The sequence below is a fragment of the Berghia stephanieae genome, chromosome 7, assembly GCF_034508935.2.
Source record: "Berghia stephanieae isolate SIO BIC M18660-M18661 chromosome 7, UCSD_Bste_1.3, whole genome shotgun sequence".
NCBI classification, from domain to species: domain Eukaryota; kingdom Metazoa; phylum Mollusca; class Gastropoda; order Nudibranchia; family Aeolidiidae; genus Berghia; species Berghia stephanieae.
The window spans coordinates 37,845,627-37,865,545 of NC_088366.1; the positions used below are offsets into that span (position 1 = coordinate 37,845,627).

The 19,919-nt window shown below is 37.4% G+C and overlaps 2 protein-coding genes across 2 annotated transcripts in view; one reads left to right on the forward strand and one right to left on the reverse strand.

The window, feature by feature from the left end:
• Window positions 1-19,919, reverse strand: part of LOC144977200 (uncharacterized) — a 90,586-nt gene that overhangs the window by 37,693 nt on the left and 32,974 nt on the right. The gene's annotated exons all lie outside the window — the stretch shown is intronic.
• Window positions 6,279-7,318, forward strand: LOC144976119 (uncharacterized). Its single transcript, XM_078920301.1, has 2 exons — window positions 6,279-6,601; window positions 6,939-7,318. The coding sequence occupies exons 1-2, from the start codon at window positions 6,433-6,435 to the stop codon at window positions 7,316-7,318; spliced, it is 549 nt and encodes a 182-aa protein (XP_078776427.1). The 5' UTR covers window positions 6,279-6,432.

The window sequence follows — 19,919 nt, forward strand, 5'->3', positions numbered from 1 at the left end:
CGCTTCATAAATACTAGTCTGGCAGCGCTGTTTTGGACAATCTGAAGACGTTTCAGATTGTATTGCGAAACGCCAAACAACAGAGCATTACAATAATCCAATTTCGATAGTACGAGGGACACAACCAGGTGCTTGGTCACATCCTCAGATATGAACCGTCTAATGGAAGCAATCTTTTTTAGTTGGAAAAAGAGAGATCTAACCAAATTATTAACCTGATGCTCCATCGACAGTCCAGAGTCTAAGAATGTGCCAAGGTTTTTCACTTTGTCAACAATTTGAATAGAGGCATCCCCCAACTTCAAATCTGTTTCACTTTTCCACTTCCTGTTCCCCACATACAGCACCTCCGTCTTATCATCATTCAGTTTCAGTCTGTTCTCATTCATCCATTTCTTAACACTTTGGATACAATTTTTACTATTGGCTGATACTTCTTGTAAATTTCTCATATTGGAAACGCAGTACAATTGCGTATCATCAGCGTATTGATGGTAAGACAGACCAAAACTTCTGATGATTTTAGACAGAGGGCCAACGTACAAAACAAAAAGAACGGGTCCAAGTACTGAACCCTGGGGAACCCCACAATCAAGAAAGATTTCCTCCGATCTATATTCATCCACCGTAATAATCTGTTTACGATTAAACAAATATGACCTAAACCAATCAAGCGCTGCACCAGACACGCCATAAGTAATTTCAAGACGTTTGAGAAGAAGATTGTGATCAATAGTATCAAAAGCAGACGATAGGTCAAGCAAATTCAGCAAAGAACATGAACCATTGTCTATAACAGAGAGGAGATCATTAACAACCCTAACAAGTGCGGTTTCCGTCGAATGATGTTGCCTATAAGCAGACTGAAATTTTTCTTCAAGACAATTATTTTTAAGATGAGACAGTAATTGTTTCAAAACAAGCTTTTCTAAGATCTTAGAGAGAAAAGGAAGATTAGAGACAGGGCGATAGTTTTTTAAGTTCTCTTTATCGAGATCAGGTTTTTTCAAAAGGGGTTTGACATGAGCAACTTTGTAAATGTCTGGTACAGCACCTGACTGCAACGAATTATTAACAATACATGTAAATGGTGTTAAAATTACATCAATGCATTTTTTTAAAATGGCAGTATTTAAGGGGTCTAAATCACAACTTTTAGTTGGAGACGACATAATGCAATCACGTAAGTCAGCTTCAGTAATCTTTGAAAAATGTGTTAACGAATCACCATGAAACTTGTCAAATGTTGTAGGGATCGATTCAGACGAGAGTTCCTTCCTGATGGTATCCGTTTTTTCTTTAAAATATTGACCAAAGCGAGTTGGTAGATCTGCACGATCGATTAAAGATGGGAGAGCTGGTTGCGTCTGTTGTCCCAGCAGTTCCTTGGTCAAGGCAAAGAATTGTCTCGAACGTCCCACGTTTTTGAGGCTTTCTTCATAGAATTTCTTTTTGGCCCTGAAATTGACGGCTTTTGCATCATTTCTAGCCGCGATGTATCGCTTCTTATCGACAGCATCTCTGGACTTGAGCCATTTTCTTTCTGCCCGCCTCCTGGCTAATCTATTCAATTTTATTTCGGTATTATACCAGGGTGCTTGACGTCTCACTTTTACTGCTCTAGTTGTTAAGGGTGCATGCTTGTCCACCGAACCAACAATTGACTCGTGGAGACCATTCGCATCATGTTTATTTTTAACGTTATGGTCAAGGTCTTGTTTAAAAATGTTCATGTTTATATTCTTCAAATTACGAGATGTTTATCATCTTTTTACTTCGTGCTTCATTGGAAATAAAACGCAAAACACAATTAAATGACGGTCAGAGATTAATTTATCAATATTTGAGACAGATGAAGAGAGAGAATGTTCAATGTCTGTAATGACATGATCTATTGTGTGGCCATGGTTGTTTGTAGGACCGCTTACAAGTTGAATGGTAATACTTTTCGGTTGTCCAGACAATCAAAGTCCTACATTGCATCTCCATCTGAGTGCTCTTGTGAATTTTTCAAGAATTTAGACTTACCTTGTCGGCATATTTTTTTTGTTCGTTCTCATCTGTCATTACCTATGTATGTTCGTCTTCCTGAAGGACATAGATTCAAACCAAGTATACGCCATTCTCTTCCATCAAACGCTACGTCTCAAATTACTATTCACCAAGTTCCTTTGCCCAAAGCTCCCAGAATAAGGACAAGAGAGGCGAAATTTAACAAGGCAAATTCTTTCTTCAATAAAATGTCTAACTATCTGAGTCTTTTGGGGAATGCAGAATTCGATGAGAAAATGAATTTTCTTTCTTCCTTATTTGATAGTTGGACTTCATCATCCAGTGACCTGTATCACCACTCTGTTGATGGTGATGCTATTTCCAGCGAAGATATTCCTGGTCCTTCTCACTCCAGAATTGACTGCAGTAATTTTGTTGAGCATGCTGTTATAGCTAGTCCTGTTGTTGAGGCTAGTTCTCTTATTGTTGGGGAATGTTCTTCTGTTGTTAAGGATATTCCTCTTGTTGTTAAAGCTAGTGCCCCTATTGTTGAGGATAGTCATCTTTCTATAGCCCATCCCCCTTTTGTTGAGACTAGTCCTCTTGATGTTAAGGCTGATCTCCCAGTTGTTGAAACTATTCCCCCTGTTGTAGCAAGTTCTGTTGTTGATGCTATTTCTCCTATGGCTGAGGCTAGCCTTCCTGTCGTTGTACCTCCACCTCCTATTGTTGAGTCGACATCCATAAATATTACATCTCCTCTTGCGGGCCATTCTAGCTCCTCTCCTGTCTTTTTTTCAAATTTGGTTTCTTTTAGTGATGTTAGACTAAAACCGGTGCGTGTAAGAGGTAGGCCTAAAAATAAGCCAAATTTCATACGGAGAAAGCGAAAGGCAACTGGATTGATTCCCTTTTCTACATTATTGGGGGAAAGGAAAAAGCAGTTCATGTTAAGGAGAGCTGTTGATGAAGTCAATAACCTGAGGGGAGTGCTTTATAGTACTTGCGATCTGAAGGATGCATTGCGGTTAGGAGCTGTACTATTGAGTGAAGATATTGAATGTTTGGAGGACTTGTTCACTATTACGGGATGGAGTGAGTTGATGCGCAGAGTTGATATTAGAAAGGACCAAGGAATAGTTTGTTTTAAGTGCAAGCATTATGATGATGGTGAGAGAATGATGACAAAATGTGAAGGTTGTTTGGAATACTATCATTATGAATGTGCCCGTTATGAAGAGAGTTATAGAATATCGAATTGGTTTTGCGAGGACTGCTTTTAGTTTGTAGGTGTCCACTTCCCTTTGTATTCGCATGATGGTCTTCTTTCATTTTTAATCTTCAATTGTAATTTCTAGTCTCTCTCCTCAAGTTTTTACTGTGCGTTCCATTCTAGTTTTAGGTTCTTGGTTTAATATTTTTTATCACTACATTGTAGAAACCATCCTTTCTGCTGGTCCCTCTGTTTACTCAATGTCCACGCAGTTCCCGTTTCATAATATTTTGGCTTTTCATCAGATCAATCTAATCATTTCCATAGCCGCCCAAACCTCCCCCCCGCCCCCCTGACTGACAATTTAAATATTTCTAATATTCGTGTAAATTACTTCTTATATATTGTGCATAGAGACAATGTGTGCTTGTGTGTGTGTGTGTGTGTGTGTGTGCGTGCGTGTGTGTTTGTTTGTGTGTGAATGCGTGCGTATAGTAGTTGTGTGTATGTGTATGAATGTCTGTGTTTGGATATTGCACACGATCGTCAAGATTATATCAATTAACTTATCAAATTTAATTGTTTTCAACTTTCGTCATCACTATGTCTAAGTGTCTATCTTAAGTTTTCAATTTAAATTCTATTCGCAAAATTACCTAAATGTGCAATAGTATTCACAAGCTTTTTTGACATTTCCAATGATTCACCATCATCTGTGGATTATTCCGAAATGCTTTAACCGATTTATCAAGTTTGTTGCTCAAGAGTGCAAGTGGTCTTCTTGCTTTTTTATTTAAAGTTAATATTTTCAATCACATAATTGGTACTCTGTACGGTATTTTTTTAGAGACATCTTCATTCGAATATTTGTATTTTTTTGGTTTTCTTGAAATGATGAAACATTCATTTTCAAGCATATGTTTATTATACAGAAAATTTCTAATGCTCATTAAACTCAAAATGCTAATCTGTTTTATTTAGATTGTTAAATTAATGCAGCTACAAATGATATTCGATAATGTGAATAATGATTGCTGTCAAAATTTGTGAAACGAACATGGTTAAAGAAAAAAAAATGTACAATGTAAATTAAGTTTGGAAGTATGTGAAACAAAAACTAATGAGGGATATTTAATTTATAGAACTATAATGACGAAATTATCATTGATGTTAACTAAAACGCAGATATAATGAATATCTTCGATAGCTTTTCTTGCTGAAGATAATCTATATCGAATATGCATTTTTCAATCAATCGTCATATATATATATATATATATATATATATATATATATATATATATATATATATATATATATATATATATATATATATATATATATCAGTGTTATGAAATAACTATTACAATAAGAACATGTGTCTAGATGGCTGCCATCTAATGTGTACTTATTTGCAGGTCTGATAATCTAAATATGTTATGGTCTCATTCTTATTATGGAAATACTCTCGAAGGCAAAATGTTTTCCATTGCAACAATGTTAAATCAAGGCCATAATTCCGTTCAGTTATTAGACCTGCAATTATGGGCACGTATCCCCCGTCTTACCGTTTGAAATGATTGCTACAGTTGTCTACCCTTTTCAAAAGCATTGAACAAATCTATGACATTATACATTATATCATATGATTTAAAATAAATGGCAAATGTGACTGCAATGTATAAAAGGCTTGACCTTATGTGATGGTCGATAGCATACTATAGTGAATATTTTGAAAGTATAAATATAAAAAAAAATAACTCCCTGCCTTCCCCCCCCCCCCAACCCCCCCCCCCCCCCCAAAAAAAAAAAAAAATTAAAACCCCAAAAACTCAAGCTCATGTGGCATTCAATATCTGATGATATAAGGGATTTCTCTTCAAAGTGACTAATGATAAAATATATGATTTTCAAAATGGCGGCGCTGAATAGCGACGCACAGTTACACCTATGTGATGAATTCTTTTGGTATTTATTTGTTTCATGACAACCTTTCACTCATTTACATATTAAACGTTGTATGATTGTTCGTATTAATGAATGGTATGTACTTCAAACTTTAACGTTTAGAGTCCTGCTTCAAATCCTCGGAAAAATCGTTCGTATCAATGTTTTTGTCTCGAGGAAATCGAAATGGCGGCGGTTATGTTTACTTCCGACACAAAATTGCCCCGCTATTTTCATCTTATTTCGCGATTTGTTGATTGAAGACCTATTATTCGCTTAATTATATAAAGCGTTGTACGATGGTTTAGCCTACAAAGAGGCATCAAAAATAATAAACCACCCTCTTGATGAAGTAGAAAGAATTCATGGAAAAGCAATAGAAAGGAAAGCATTCTCAATTACCAACAATAAAAAACATATTTTATACGATGAATTTAGTCTTTTACCATCTGGGAGAAGGTTTTGTCAGATTAAATGTAGAACTAAAAAGTAGGGTAAGATGGGGGAATTCCACACCGGGGGTAATTCCACACCCAAACTTCTTAGATCTAGCTCTTCACAGGAAGAAAGCAAGAAAAGTCATTGGGAACTCTTCTAATTTTGAAAAGTGCTTTTGACCTTTACTTTCTGTTTCAACACAAGAGGTAGCCATCTTTGCAACAGCTGCATTCTGAGACTGAGGGAAAGTTGTTTACAAGTGTCGAAGGTAAGTAGAACACTCATAGTTTTCAAAGATTGCCAAATGTTGTTAAATGTTCTCTAAATTTGAAGCCCAAGCTAGAAATGCTTAATCATTCACTAGATATGTAATAGTTGCCCACAAACGTGCTCTATGTGCCACCATTAAAATGCTGTGCCTCTTGTAGATCCAAAAGCGTCAGGGAAATTCCACACCCTCAGGGTGTGGAATTTCCCGGTTCCACTTTGGAAGGAATTTTGTGATCAAAATCCTATGGGAATGGTTTTATTTCACTTATGAGAGGCCCTAGATCATGTCATGTGAATAGTGTAGTCATTATCCATGTTTTTTGCATTGGGGCAATTCCACACCAATGGGGTGTGGAAATGCCCCGACATATTTTGCTGTTGTTTTTCGCAGAATAGCACATCACCCAACAGTCTTGGAAGTGTGTAGCCTATTATATATATATATGTTTGAGCAATAAGTGAATAAGCTTGATTATGGGTCTGCATGTTAGGCCAATGCTTTAGCTGGATCTAGATCTAGAAGTAATTTCTCTTGTTCATTTTCTTTTTCTTTCAAGAGAGACTGACTAATCATGGTGAGGAATTATAAGAGGAAGACAGTGGCGTACAACCATGCAGACATGGAGAAAGCGGTCAATCTCGTTACATCTGGAGAGATGGGATATAAACGTGCTGCCAAGTTGTACAACCTTAATTGGGGGACAGTCCGTGACCATGTCAAGAAACGCTACAGCAGAATGGGTAAGTCTGTTCCTCATGTGAAAAAGCCGGCAATTTTCTCTTTCTTATTCTAGGTTTGTCTGTTTCTTCTTTCACCTCTTCCACTTCTTTTCGTCTTCCTCTTCATTAAAATTATTATTAATAATTAGGTTCTTTTTAAAGGCTTTTTTTTAACCTTGTAGTTCTCTGACCAAAATATGCACTTTGATGAACCGAAATCCTCCTGACAACATAGAAATACACAACTCATTGTCATGTCAATGTTTGTTGTTGCTGTTGTTATTTTTTGCTACATAGGTGGACCTGGATAGTGCTAACCACCTCACCTTTTTTCTTTTTCTTTTTCTGTTTTTCTTAGGGGCCGGAAGACCAACCAACCTGACTAAAAGTGAGGAAGACGAGATTGCCACTTCCCTAAAACTCCTTTCCAAGTGGGGATTTGGACTGACGAGGGCAGAAATCCAAGAAGTAGTTGGAGACTACATCAAGACCATAGGTCGGGATACTCAATTTGTGGATGGTGTGCCTGGTGTTGACTGGCTGGACTGCTTTTTTAAGCGCCACCCGGAGCTTACCCTGAGGCTACCTGAACAACTGAAAGCGGCTCGTGCGAAGTCATCAGCCAACAAGACAGTTTATGATGAGTGGTTTAAGTTGTTGGGGGATGTTCTCAGGGAAAATGATCTCATGGAAAACCGGAGAGAATATACAACGTTGATGAAAGTGGGTTCCCACTAGACCCCAAGCGCATCAAAGTCATCACGGAGAGGGGCATTTCCCATCTCTTCAGGCTTATCGGTGGGTCAGGCAGAGAAAACATCACTGTACAGGGATGTGCGAGGGCTGATGGACTAATGCTTCCCCCTTACATCCTTTACTCTGCCAAAAATCTCAGGTCCAAATGGACAGAAAATGGACCCGAAGGAGCAAAATACAACGCAAATGAAAACGGGTGGATGGACATGGTTTGCTTCCATGACTGGTTTTGTTCCTTCTTCCTGCCAAGCTTGCCCCCAGAGAGACCAGTGGTCGTGATTTTTGATGGACACGCTTCACATATCAACTTTGAAACAATTAAAGAGGCGGTGAAAAACCAGATTGTGTTACTTAAACTACCATCAAACACCACACATGTGCTACAGCCCCTCGACGTCGGCGTATACGGCCCGGCAAAAACCAAATGGGAGAAGATACTTGTGTCTTTCTCGAGACAAAATCTCGGGGTCCCACTCTCAAAAGAGCTCTTCCCCTCTCTCCTGAAAAGCCTGTGGGAGTCAGAGGCAATGCGGCCAGAAACGTGAAGGCGGGTTTCAAATCATGCGGCGTCATGCCATTTGACCCATCACAGGTTTCACCATCACACTACCAGTCGGCTGAGATCTTTGATCGTCCTTTTCAAGATGCGCCCTCCCCCTCCAAAGCTACTCCATCCCCAACCCCCTCAGTCCCATCCTCTGATGTTGCCTCACTGTTTACTTCCTGCCAGAATGCCGTCTCCCCGCCCAATGCTTCAAGTTCTGCTGCCGTCTCCCCGCCCAATGCTTCAAGTTCTGTTGCCGTCTCCCCGCCCAATGCTTCAAGTTCTGCTGCTGTCTCCCCGCCCAATGCTTCATTTTCACAGCATAACTCCATCAGACACTATTTTCTTGCCAGATTGACTCCCATGATCAAGAAACCAACATCAGACAATGGGGTCAACAGACAGAGGGCAGTCAAGAGGCAGTTTGGTGAAAGCCTTACATCAGAGGAATGTATCACCAGACTGCTGGCAGAGGAAGAAGAGAAAGCGGCAAAGAAGGCAAAAGGAAAGGGCAAAGGGAAGGGGAAGGGAAAAAGCACAGGAAATAAGTCTGCTGCTGCTGCTTTTCCTCCTCCTCCTCCTCCAAATGACAACAGTGACAGTGACAATGACCTTGAAAATGAACAGCCTACTCTACAACAAAGACCAAACAGTGACACAGACAGTGACTACACCGACAGTGACAATGACCCTGACTATGTCCCTCGACAAACATCAAGAGTGAACAGAAATTTGTTTGAAATTGATTTGTAGTTGTAGTTTCTTTTCATCACATGGCCTACTGTTCTCATCATAATCATAGTAATGTACAAAGATTGTTGTGCTCATTTCAGGTGTAATTTCTTGTTTCTGTTTGTTTAATTCTGGTTTTTCACAGTTTTTACATGTCTATCATGACGGGTGTGGAATTGCCCCGAAAGAGTGGAAATGTTAATAAATAGTAAAAATTGAAACTGTGAAGTATTGTTACTTTTTTGTCTATTATTTGTACAGAATCTAAGTTTGAATGGCTGTGGGATATTTGTGCCCCGTTTGTGTGATCACCTCATCAATAGAAACGTTCTGACACCCAACTTAAAAAGTTGGGTGTGGAATTCCCCCATCTTACCCTATAAGGGCCGAAAGTATAAATCAACGTTCGTTCCATCAGCAATTGTTGAATATTTCATATGGTACAGAAAAACCAAGGATTGATGCGTTGACTGATTGACTGATTAATTTATTTAATGTTAGATTAAGTGACCAATTGATAATGATTATAATATTTGGTGTTGAGTTGCCAAAAATGTAACGAATTGAAAATGAAATGAATATGTTTATGTTGTGTATATCGCACGCGTGAAAGAAAGAAAGGAAAAGAGAGAGAGAGAGAGAGAGAGAGAGAGAGAGAGAGAGAGAGAGAGAGAGAGAGAGAGAGAGAGAGAGAGAGAGAGAGAGAGAGAGAGAGAGAGATCTGATCAATGTTATAGTTATCATAACAAGTGTAACTAAATGATTGCCATATTTATGGACAATAAAGATCTATTATTATTATTATTATTATTATTATTATTATTATTATTATTATTAGTAGTAGTAGTAGTAGTAGTAGTAGTAGTAGTAGTAGTAGTAGTAGTAGTTGTTGTTGTAGAAGTAGTAGTAGTAGTAGTAGTAGTAGTAGTAGTAGTAGTAGTTGTTGTAGAAGTAGTAGTAGTAGTAGTAGTAGTAGTAGTAGTAGTAGTAGTAGTAGTAGTATCTCCCATTTAGACTATTCAACGATTTATTTCACATATTCTTTTTATCAGCATTGTTAGTCCAGAGGCTTAAGATTTAAGATCAATAAACTTTTTTATTTTTTACTGGGGGGGGGGGGGGGGGGAGAGTGGGAGGGTGGCATAGCTCATTATGTAGAACACTCACTTCACAACCAAAGTGACCTGTATCCATTCTGTTTGAAGTTGAGATTCTGTTCACCCTATTGGGTTGATGGATTTGTTAGATATAACGGAAAGTAGTTGCTGGAGATTAGCGTTCTGTTCAAAGGATAGCAAGCAATTTGCTGCTGTCCGTTTGGCGGTATCAAAAGCAGGAAAAGCCTCGGCCTCGTGAACCCTACACTCTGAAATATATCTTGTTTTATAAAAGGATATTGACCGCTTTCTATAGTGTGATAGCCACACATAGTTGAAAACTAACATCGCTACATACTCATTGTCAGCATAATATCCACACGTTTTCAATCCTGAAATAAACGATTGATCTTCACACTGTGTAATAAAACTGTTATTATTACTATTACGCACTATCACTATCACCTTTTTATTATTTCAATTATAAAAAGATAGTGATAATGATGATGATGATGACAATGATTATGAATATTGCAAAATAAAGATGATATCAGCTATTTATATATGAAATAGTATGTGTTTGTTCTTTAAACCTGGTCGTGTGCCTAAAGTTATTGTCATTACCTGTTTTGTTGTTTTTTTTTTTTTTCTTTTCCTTTTTGTTAAGACTGACATTCAGGGTCTTTGAAAATAGCAACACTTAGACTTGAGACTGGAATTCCACCAGCTATCATTCAAATTTATTGATATTATGCGATATCCGCAGGGTAACTCATAGCCTATGCTTCACTACACCGCCATTGGGTAACTCGAAAGTACCTCAAGGGCTTTTTAAGTCTTTGAAACTTTCCATGGTGGGCAGGAGGCCACCCTGTGTCTTCTATCCCCTATATCTGTTTTTCCGAGTTGTTTTCTGTCTTTGTCTTGGAATGGGATTACTTTGTCTTGTCTTAGTGTCGGAGATATTTTTCCCTTGTAAATCATCTCTCTGTTAGGTATTGTTAGTTGTATATTCTGTTTTGGATGTATTCTGTAAACATTTGAGTGCATTCCTCATAGGGGTATCCTGTCTTGGTGTCTGGATGAGACTTTAAGGTGATCACAAACTAAGTACATTGCCGCTTGGCTCGTACATCTGTTCCCTATTTGAACCAATTCTCCTTTGTCTTACTTTTTCTTGGCGGGCGCTTTGATTGTAAATGTAGAATATTTTGACTATTCCATTTTCTTCTTTTTTACTGTCGCTGATGATATGACTTAAATAAATGTGCCGCAAGCGCCGTAAAAAAATTTTAAATCCCCCCCCCCCCCCCCCCCCCAAAAAAAAAAAAAAAAAAAAAAAAAAAAAAACAAACCAACAAAACACAAGTCTTTGAAACAAATATGTTCCTGTATCAATAAGCCATGGTATCTTCCACGCACGTGGGTCAACTTCCCTGTTCGTGTCATGGTTGGGTGGGGGGGGGGGGGGGGGGATGGGGGGGAGGGGAGGGGGGTAAACTCTTACTACTGTCTTGGTTTCCCTCCATGTCTGTCTTCATCATTCCATATTACTTTCTATTCTTGCCATGGAATGATATTTCTTGAGACCACTTTAACCATTGATTGGAGTTCCTCATCGACACCCTCAAATTTATGGTATCTTTTACGTGATATGAGGGTCCAGATAACTCTGTTAGTAGAGCACTGGCTTCAGACACATAAGGACCAAGATCGATCCCAGGTGCAGTCGGGATTTTTCTGACCCCCGTGTTCCCCCTGCATCATTAATTGGGTAGCAGGTTCAATTATATCTAGTGGAAAGAACTAAGATAGACCAGCGTCCTATCCTATCCAAATGATAGCAACAAGTGTCCATTTTACGCTATAGAAATCGGGATAAAATCCGGCTCCATGGGTCTTATGGATTTGAAGAACTACTTTTTGTTATGTGATATAGTATTGTAAGTCATCAACTTGTTATAGGTTTTGATATATTGGCATATTTAATGGAGATCCTTTGTATATAGTTTAGGTCGCTCTGGATGAACAGGTATAATACGTTTAACTTTTAACATCCTTCTATATAATTTTATAGAGGAATACTGGGACTTTCAAAAATTACACTGCTTTTAAAATTCCCTTCAATGTAAAGGGATTGAATGCCAAACCATTTCTTCATTTATTCCATAGTCAAACCAATTGGGGCAGGTCACTCAAATTCAACAGGTGTGTCAAAATTATCCCAATACCTATGTATATTATTGGTCAAGAACTAATTAGCCTACTATCTATGTCAAAGTCAAATCGTTTTGCAATTTAAAAGCTCAGGGGCTTTTTCGTTGCACCTGCATGTATATGTATATCATACGTGTATGTATGTATGTATGTATGTATGTATGTATGTATGTATGTATGTATGTATGTATGTATGTATGTATGTATGTATGTATGTATATATTATATATATATATATATATATATATATATATATATATATATATATATATATATATATATATATATATATATATATATTACACAAGCATAGAGCCCAATTCACTGGACGAGAGAAAGTACCCTAATGAATATTATAATATAAATTATAAATACGGACCCTTATAACTATCACGACGTTTTATGCACATTCAATTAATCCATTCAAAATTGAACAATTGTTTGTTCAAAGTGAATGTAATGATTGATGATGTCCAGTTTAGTCATTTTATTTATTATAATATAGGGGTATCTATGCCAGATACAAAACGACATTAACATTTAAATATTTCAAATTTTTATAATCTGATCAATTTATCTAGATATTATTGTTGAAATGGAGACGGGCAACAATTTAAAATTACATGCGATTTGACAAAACGATCGGATGATATTTAAAATATGGATATTATGTATATTGAATAAGAAACCATTGCATTACAAAAACCAATTTCCTAGGAGAGAGAGAGAGAGAGAGAGAGAGAGAGAGAGAGAGAGAGAGAAGAGAGAGAGGAGGAGGGGGGGGGAAAGTGTGTTTATACAAGTCCTATTGTAGGCACTTTAAGATTCGTGTGTGTATGTTATGTATGCATGTATGTATCTATGTATGTATATATGTAGGTAGTTATATTTGTATCTATGTGTATGTACGTATTTATGTATGTAGTGCGTGTATGCTTGCGTATGTTCTATGTATAATTATGGCACGATTACAGAAGATGTAAACTCGTAGCCTACTAGCCTATATCATTTAAAGAGAAAAGGAACTGGGAGAGAAAAATACACAAAACCGAAAACATTATGGGAGTGGGAGTAAAGGTTAAGGGCATAAGTCAGACTTTATCTTGTCTGTCTGTTTTATACTTTTTTAGTATCAAATCTTAAATTGAATCTTCCTTTCAAACTAAGAAAACAATATAATTTCTGTTTGTCAATGATATTGATCAAAATATTAATAACTGCCACTCTTGATTAGCTTTTAAATTCAGATCTACGAAATATTTGAAACGGGACATCAACAATATTTCATTCAACTTTTTTCATCTCTTTGTAAAACGAAGTACCACAAGTGTTGGAACGGTCAATTCAGATTTTACAAATTTCCATGAAGTAACCTAATGACACTATAAACTTTGGTAAAATAACCTAGATCCCAGTGGAGGGAACTTCCTTTCGAGACAGCAATACCTGTCTCGGGTTCATCGTAGACACAATTAAATAGGGAGGGTTGGACACGCCAAAGGATTGAACCACCCAACTTCCCCCAACGTCCTCCCCTCTGTACTCTTTCTTTTTCTTTTTCAATGGGGACGATCTACATTAATTTTCCACGTGCTCGAGTCATTAGTCACATTGCAGATGTGCTCAAAATGGCATAGTTAATAAAACGTTCACAGTTCTTGAAATATCCAACGTCACATTATGTTACTTTTCCAGTTTGACGGATGAGTATGTTTACAACTTTCATAGACAGAGCAGCGTGTTTACTTTTATTAAGAAAAGATCAACCGTTAGACAGACCTAATCATGTGACTCAGTTGGACTAAAACTTGATTATAGATCGCTCTCATTTGGATTAAAATCTTAAATCTATGAGAGACCTAGATCAGAGTAGAAATCAGGTATCCAGATCAAATTTAATTTTAATTTCATATATACGAAAGCTAAATTAATTATGAAAGTATAATCGACAGAATGTGATGTAACAAAATGAGACTCGTTTCATTTTTATAAACCTCTTGTAATATCTAACCTTCCACATATCTATATTCAGCCGCTTCATAAAATAAATTTTTTCATGAAATACAATGAGATAAAAATTAATTTCTGAAATTAGACAAATATACAAACACTCACACACAAACACACTCGCACGCACGCACACAAACATACACACACACACACATAATTTATTATTATTATTATCAACTTTATCTGTCCTTTAAATGCTGCTAAAGATATTTAAATAATATTACAAAGTTAAAATCTTTTTATCCCCCCCCCCCTCTCTCTCTCTCTCTCTCTCTCTCTCTCTCTCTCTCTCTCTCTGCACCTACAGAAACAACAACCACCATCCCCGTTCGTTAAATGCTCTCTCCTGTGACTGTGACAATGATTAACGATGTTTTAGTCCACGCTCATTATCAAGTCTTGTCAACCCCCCCCCCCCCCCCCCCTTCTTACCCAAGCTGTATAGTCTACGGCCTATACGATATCTTCTTTCTTTTTTTTTTCTTTTTTTAACCTATGGCGGGACGGAGAAAAAAAAATTGAAAAAACATCAAAAGCAGCATTGAGTTTTTCAATAATAAATGGGTCACAGTATCCGTTATTCAACTTCGCAAAAATTATTCGTACGTAAGTCTAAGCCGTCTGTAAATTTTAGAACTGCCAACTTCAACGAATAAAAAAAATATTCGGAAGTTTGCAAGATGGTGGTGACCTTGTTACTTGTTATGGTGATGATGGCGATAGTGACGCTCTGGGCCCCTTTTTATGGACGTGGACTAGCGCTTAGTCTTTGATTTTAGCTAAGGACTTGAAAAAATCGAATTATATGTGAGATGACCAAATATTTCCCAGACTAAAATCACGTCACCTTCAGACTAAGTTTGATTAAATTTTAGTCATTTATTGCTGAGGCCGGACTTCAAGCTTAGTCTGAGACTAGTTACGAGGATACGTAATATCGTCGATAAGCTATTTTTAGATAGAGAGAGCTTCGATTCGGAAAGAAAATACTTCGGTTACGAATGACAGAGGCAAAAGGTGTCCTGCTGGTATTGTCACTACTTTTTTAAAAATGTAAGATATGCTAGACCTTCGAAAGTACAATTTTTTTGTGAGTAAAAACTAGGGAAAAAACCCGGAATCTAATCGGTTAGCAGGTTGCAAATGAACGGAGACTCGAAGTGGAAGGGTTCGCTTCAAAGAACAACGAAGAAAATCAAACAAACAAAAAACAAAAGAAAAAAACAAACGACTAGAAAGTATAGTGGAGACAAAAAATTATTCTGTTGGCATGACACTGACTGAAATAATGTGATTCGTCAGAACACATTTTCCGTTGTTTTTTTTTTGTTGTTTTTTTTAAAAGTTCAATTCGTTTGATTTTCACTGACACTTTCATTGGCCTAAATATATAATTGACAGTCGACCATGGGCATCATTGTTGTCTGATCAGTCGACAGTCAATATCATGTGATTTCATTAATCACGGCAAAAGTAAGTTCAAATATGAAACGGAACGGAGGTGTTGCTAATTTCTTCTTTGGAAATCTTTTGCGTTGAAAATATCAAGGCTGGTGTCTTACTTGCCATTGTGTACTAGAGAGCTTGATGTTACAAGCACAAAATAGCTGAATTAGGCACCGTCCTAACAACGCCCACTTCTCGGCAAGAGCCTCGCTAGTCAGAGACTAGAAAACGTTCATGAAATCCCACTTTTTAGACACTTGTTCCGCCTCGGCTTAAGGCTAGCAAATCATTTACTAGACTAGTAAATAACTAAATCTAGTCCGCTTACATAAAATTGGGCCCTGGTGGTGGTAGTCGATGTTGTGGTGATAGTAGTTAGTAGTGCTAGTGGTGGTGGTAGCAGTGATGATGCTGTTAATTTTGTTGTTTTTGTGATGGTCGTGATTGAAATGGTGATCCCTGATTGAAATGATGATGATGATGATGGTGGTGGTGGTGGTGGTAGTTACAAAGCTGATGCATTGGTGATGTTGATAGTGATAATAAGAATAATGTGGTGGGGACGATAACGACCATAATTTACTTGTAGTGGTGGTGTCAATGATCAAGAAGCTGAAGTGATAACATTGAAGGCAATGGTGACGCTATAGTGTACGCCTGTGATATTGGTATTTAAAATGATTGTTTTCTGGAGTGGTGGTGGCTGACATGAGAGTTATGCTTTTGCTAGTGGTGGCAATAGTTGATATGACCATGGTAATGGTAGGTATAATGCTGTGGTAGTGATGTGGATGGGGGTGCTGATACGTATGATATGGTGCAAATGATGGTGGTAGCGATTCTGATGGTAATGAGGCTGTTGTAAAAGTGCTTGTGGTAGTGATTATTGTCTGTGATGGTGATGGTTTTTAAATTGATGTGGATCGACGTGCACTTATTTTCAGGTCTGATAACCCATTTCCTTATTGGCTCATTGTTGTAATGGAAATCTAAAAAAAAAGACGCAAAATACTGTCCATGATACAACAATGTTAAACTAGGCTGAAAAGTGGGTTCAGATGTCAGACCTGCGTATTTCTACACGTCGATGGGGATGATTTGTTAACCTACAACGCAGCACAAATCCCTTTCGAAATGGTATTCTGCCATCCCACTATAATACAATTATAAGTCGAATGCTTGGCAGGTCTGTATCACTGCGTACATAGACACAAGTTAGTATTAGTAATATCTATTGAGTTACCACATTGAGTGGTGATAAGCCAAATTACACATCTGGAATACAACATTTGCATACAAAGTTGTTTGAATACAGAATTATTGAGAAAAATTGTGTATTTTTTCTTGTAACCATTGTTTAAAATATATAAAGCTTATTATGTATATATTTCCGTGTTTTTATTTTTCAAATTTTAACTAAAGTTAGAAATATATTTTTGGCCAGTAATCTTAGCTTTATCAGACGTTAGAGACGTTTCTAATATTGATGTTGTTATCTATAGACCCCTACCCAGATCAAAATAACAATCCCAACACCCCTGATAACATAACCCATTGTTCTGAGTTTAAGAACATAGGCAAATTATTGTTCTTAGGCCGAACTGGGCTTTTATGTTCTGTATCATCCTATTTCATCCAGTTTCAACCCGTAGACATTTCAAAGCCCAGCCCGTTGACATTCTAACTTCTCGTCAGGGCAAAAGTGGATATCAAATACTTAATAGTATTAGCTAACGAATGAAGTACTGAAAATATTGAGGACTTGGTATTAGTATATGTAGATTAGATTAAATGCAACGTTGTGCTTTCGGCTTTGGAATTAATTTGCGTGTTGTAAAGCCGCCAAATTCCATACCGTCTATACCATTACCTCGTTCACTGCCACTAACTCATTGAATTCTCCGTGAATTAAATCTACAATTCTGTAATACAGCTCGTCTACTCAAGACGGTACAACTTATAACAAAATTTTCTGAAGTTAAAGGACATGTATCGACATTGTTCAAATAAATGAAAAATGTTGGCTAAATTCAAGCCAATATTGATGGCCCTCACTGAGTTATCAAGATTATAATATTTAAAAAAAACTGCTTCTTAAGAGATATTTTGGGCTGCTTATATTACTATGACTAATATAATATTTTTGACAATTTTAATACTAGTCATTTAAATTAAATAGTTATTGAGTGTTAAACCACTATCATAGATAGAAAACATGTAATAAAGGCAACCCCCCCCCCCCCTCACACACACACACACATACACAACAATTTTTTTTTTTAAAAGAAGAAGAAGAAAAAAATAATTATCCCCACCACCAAAAAAAGAAAGAAAAGAAAAAAAGAAAAGAATACCTGACGAATCTTCCTCTGTGCCCAACCAACCCAAACTTTCGAGCAGGCATTTGAATAGGATACTTGCCAAAAGGAGAACACGATAATAGTTCCTAATAAGGAAACGATCACCATTCTGGAAAAAAAATCCCAGAAGAAAACGAAAAAAAAAAAAAAACCCCCAAAAAAAACAGAAAACAAAAAAAACAAACCCCCCCCCCCCCCCACACACACACACACAAAACTAACACATACACGCACACACACACACCTACACACATACACTCAACTGATTATTTGACTCACTAACAAAAATTTAAAGACGATACGGATATATTTATCATGTAATTACGTAGAATCGAATCTAGCTCAGTACAAACAGAAACGGAATAGTGCCCAGCTGTAGTGTGAAGTACGAATAGTGCAAGCAACACTATTTGTCCTTACGGACGGCAATGGCGGTTGATGCTATTCGACCTTAAGGACGAATAGGGCTACCCAATCCAGATTTGGTCAACTTTCGAAACCTGAAAATACTTCCCTTCATAAAGCGGATCTAAAACCTATTTTTCATTGTATGCTATGCTACGTAGCTGTGCTATACATGCAGGGATGTAAATACAAAGCCTTAAAAAATCTGAGATTTCAGAATAAATAATCATAACAAATATAAAAAATAGGTTGTAAAGATGATGTTGTTGTTTGTTGTTTTTAAGGGTTTTACAGCGCTTGCAACACATTAAGGTCATATCAGCGCCAGTAAAAAGGAAGAAAATGGGATAGTAAAAAGTTCTAGAGTTACAATTAAAGCACACAAGAAAAGGTAAGACAAAGGGGAATTGGTTCAAATAGGGAACAGATGTAGATTCCAAGAGCACACCGTCAAAGTACTTAGTTTGAGATCACCTAAAAGTCTCATCCAGACACAAGCACAGGTCCCAGAGGAATACACTCAAATGTTTACCAATCATACAATATAATATGTAAACTAAACATAATACGATGCATAACAGAGAGATGATTTACAAGGAAAAAAATATCATCTCCCAAAACTATAACTATACATTTGACTGTTTCCCTTCCAGCCAAGGAACTCCGGCAAGGATCAGGACAAAACTAAGTAATCTCATTCCAAGACAATGACAGGAAACAATTGGGAAACGGGCATGGGGGGATAGAAGACACAGCATGCCCACTATGGGAGGTCAGGATCCCCACCCAGGTAAAGATTATATGGTGGAGGTTGTTGTAATAGTGGTGGTAGAGATGATGATGTGGTGGTGGTTGTTGTTGTTGTTGTAGTAGTGGTGGTGGTAAAAATGATGTGGTGGTAATTGTTGTAGTAGTGGTGATGTGATGGTGATTGTTGTTGTTGTGGTGGTGGTGGTTGTAGGAGTGGTGGTAGAGATGATGATGATGTGGTGGTGGTGGTTGTTGTAGTAGTGGTGGTAGGAATGATGACGGTTGTTGTAGTATTAAGTGGTAGGGATCTGATGTGATGCTGGTTGTTGTAGTAATGGTGGTAGGCATGATGATGTGGTGGGCATGGTGGTTGCAGGTGTGGTGGTAGAGATGATGATGTTGTGGTGATTGTTGTAGAGATGATGACGGTTGTAAGTGTTGGTGGTGGGGATAATGATGATGTGGTGGTTGTGGTGTAGAATCATCATGATGATGTCACAGTAGGTCATGATTATATAAACTTCTTAATTCCAGGTAGTACTATTTTGGTCGATTGTTTAAATTTCAGGACAAAGAATAAACTTCCGTATTTTCCATGACAGCCATTACTTTTTTTAATTCAAATTTCTGGTTTCGCTGACCTGTTGAATGACTAACACTTGAAAAGTAGACAAATTTTTTGTCCTTTTAACTTTACCAGCAAAAACCCACTTTGGGAGCTGTGAAACCGGAATTCCAGCATATGGAAAACTGGCATCCATGGTGAATAGTCTCCCTTGATCTGGTCAACCAAGAGTTATCACCCCTCTACAGAACCAATACATCGTAATCCAGCATCTTCGTAATTGATTCATTCCTGCAACTCTAACAGCTGGAAGAACAATGGGATCAAGTGGAATGGTCAATTCAAGAACAATCAGGCGTTGTCGTAACGAAGTGAGCTTGAGAAGCAGATGCGCTTTGAACGCAGTGGCCATAATTCAGCTGCAAGAATCAACAGATTGAACTGGACTCGACACCAT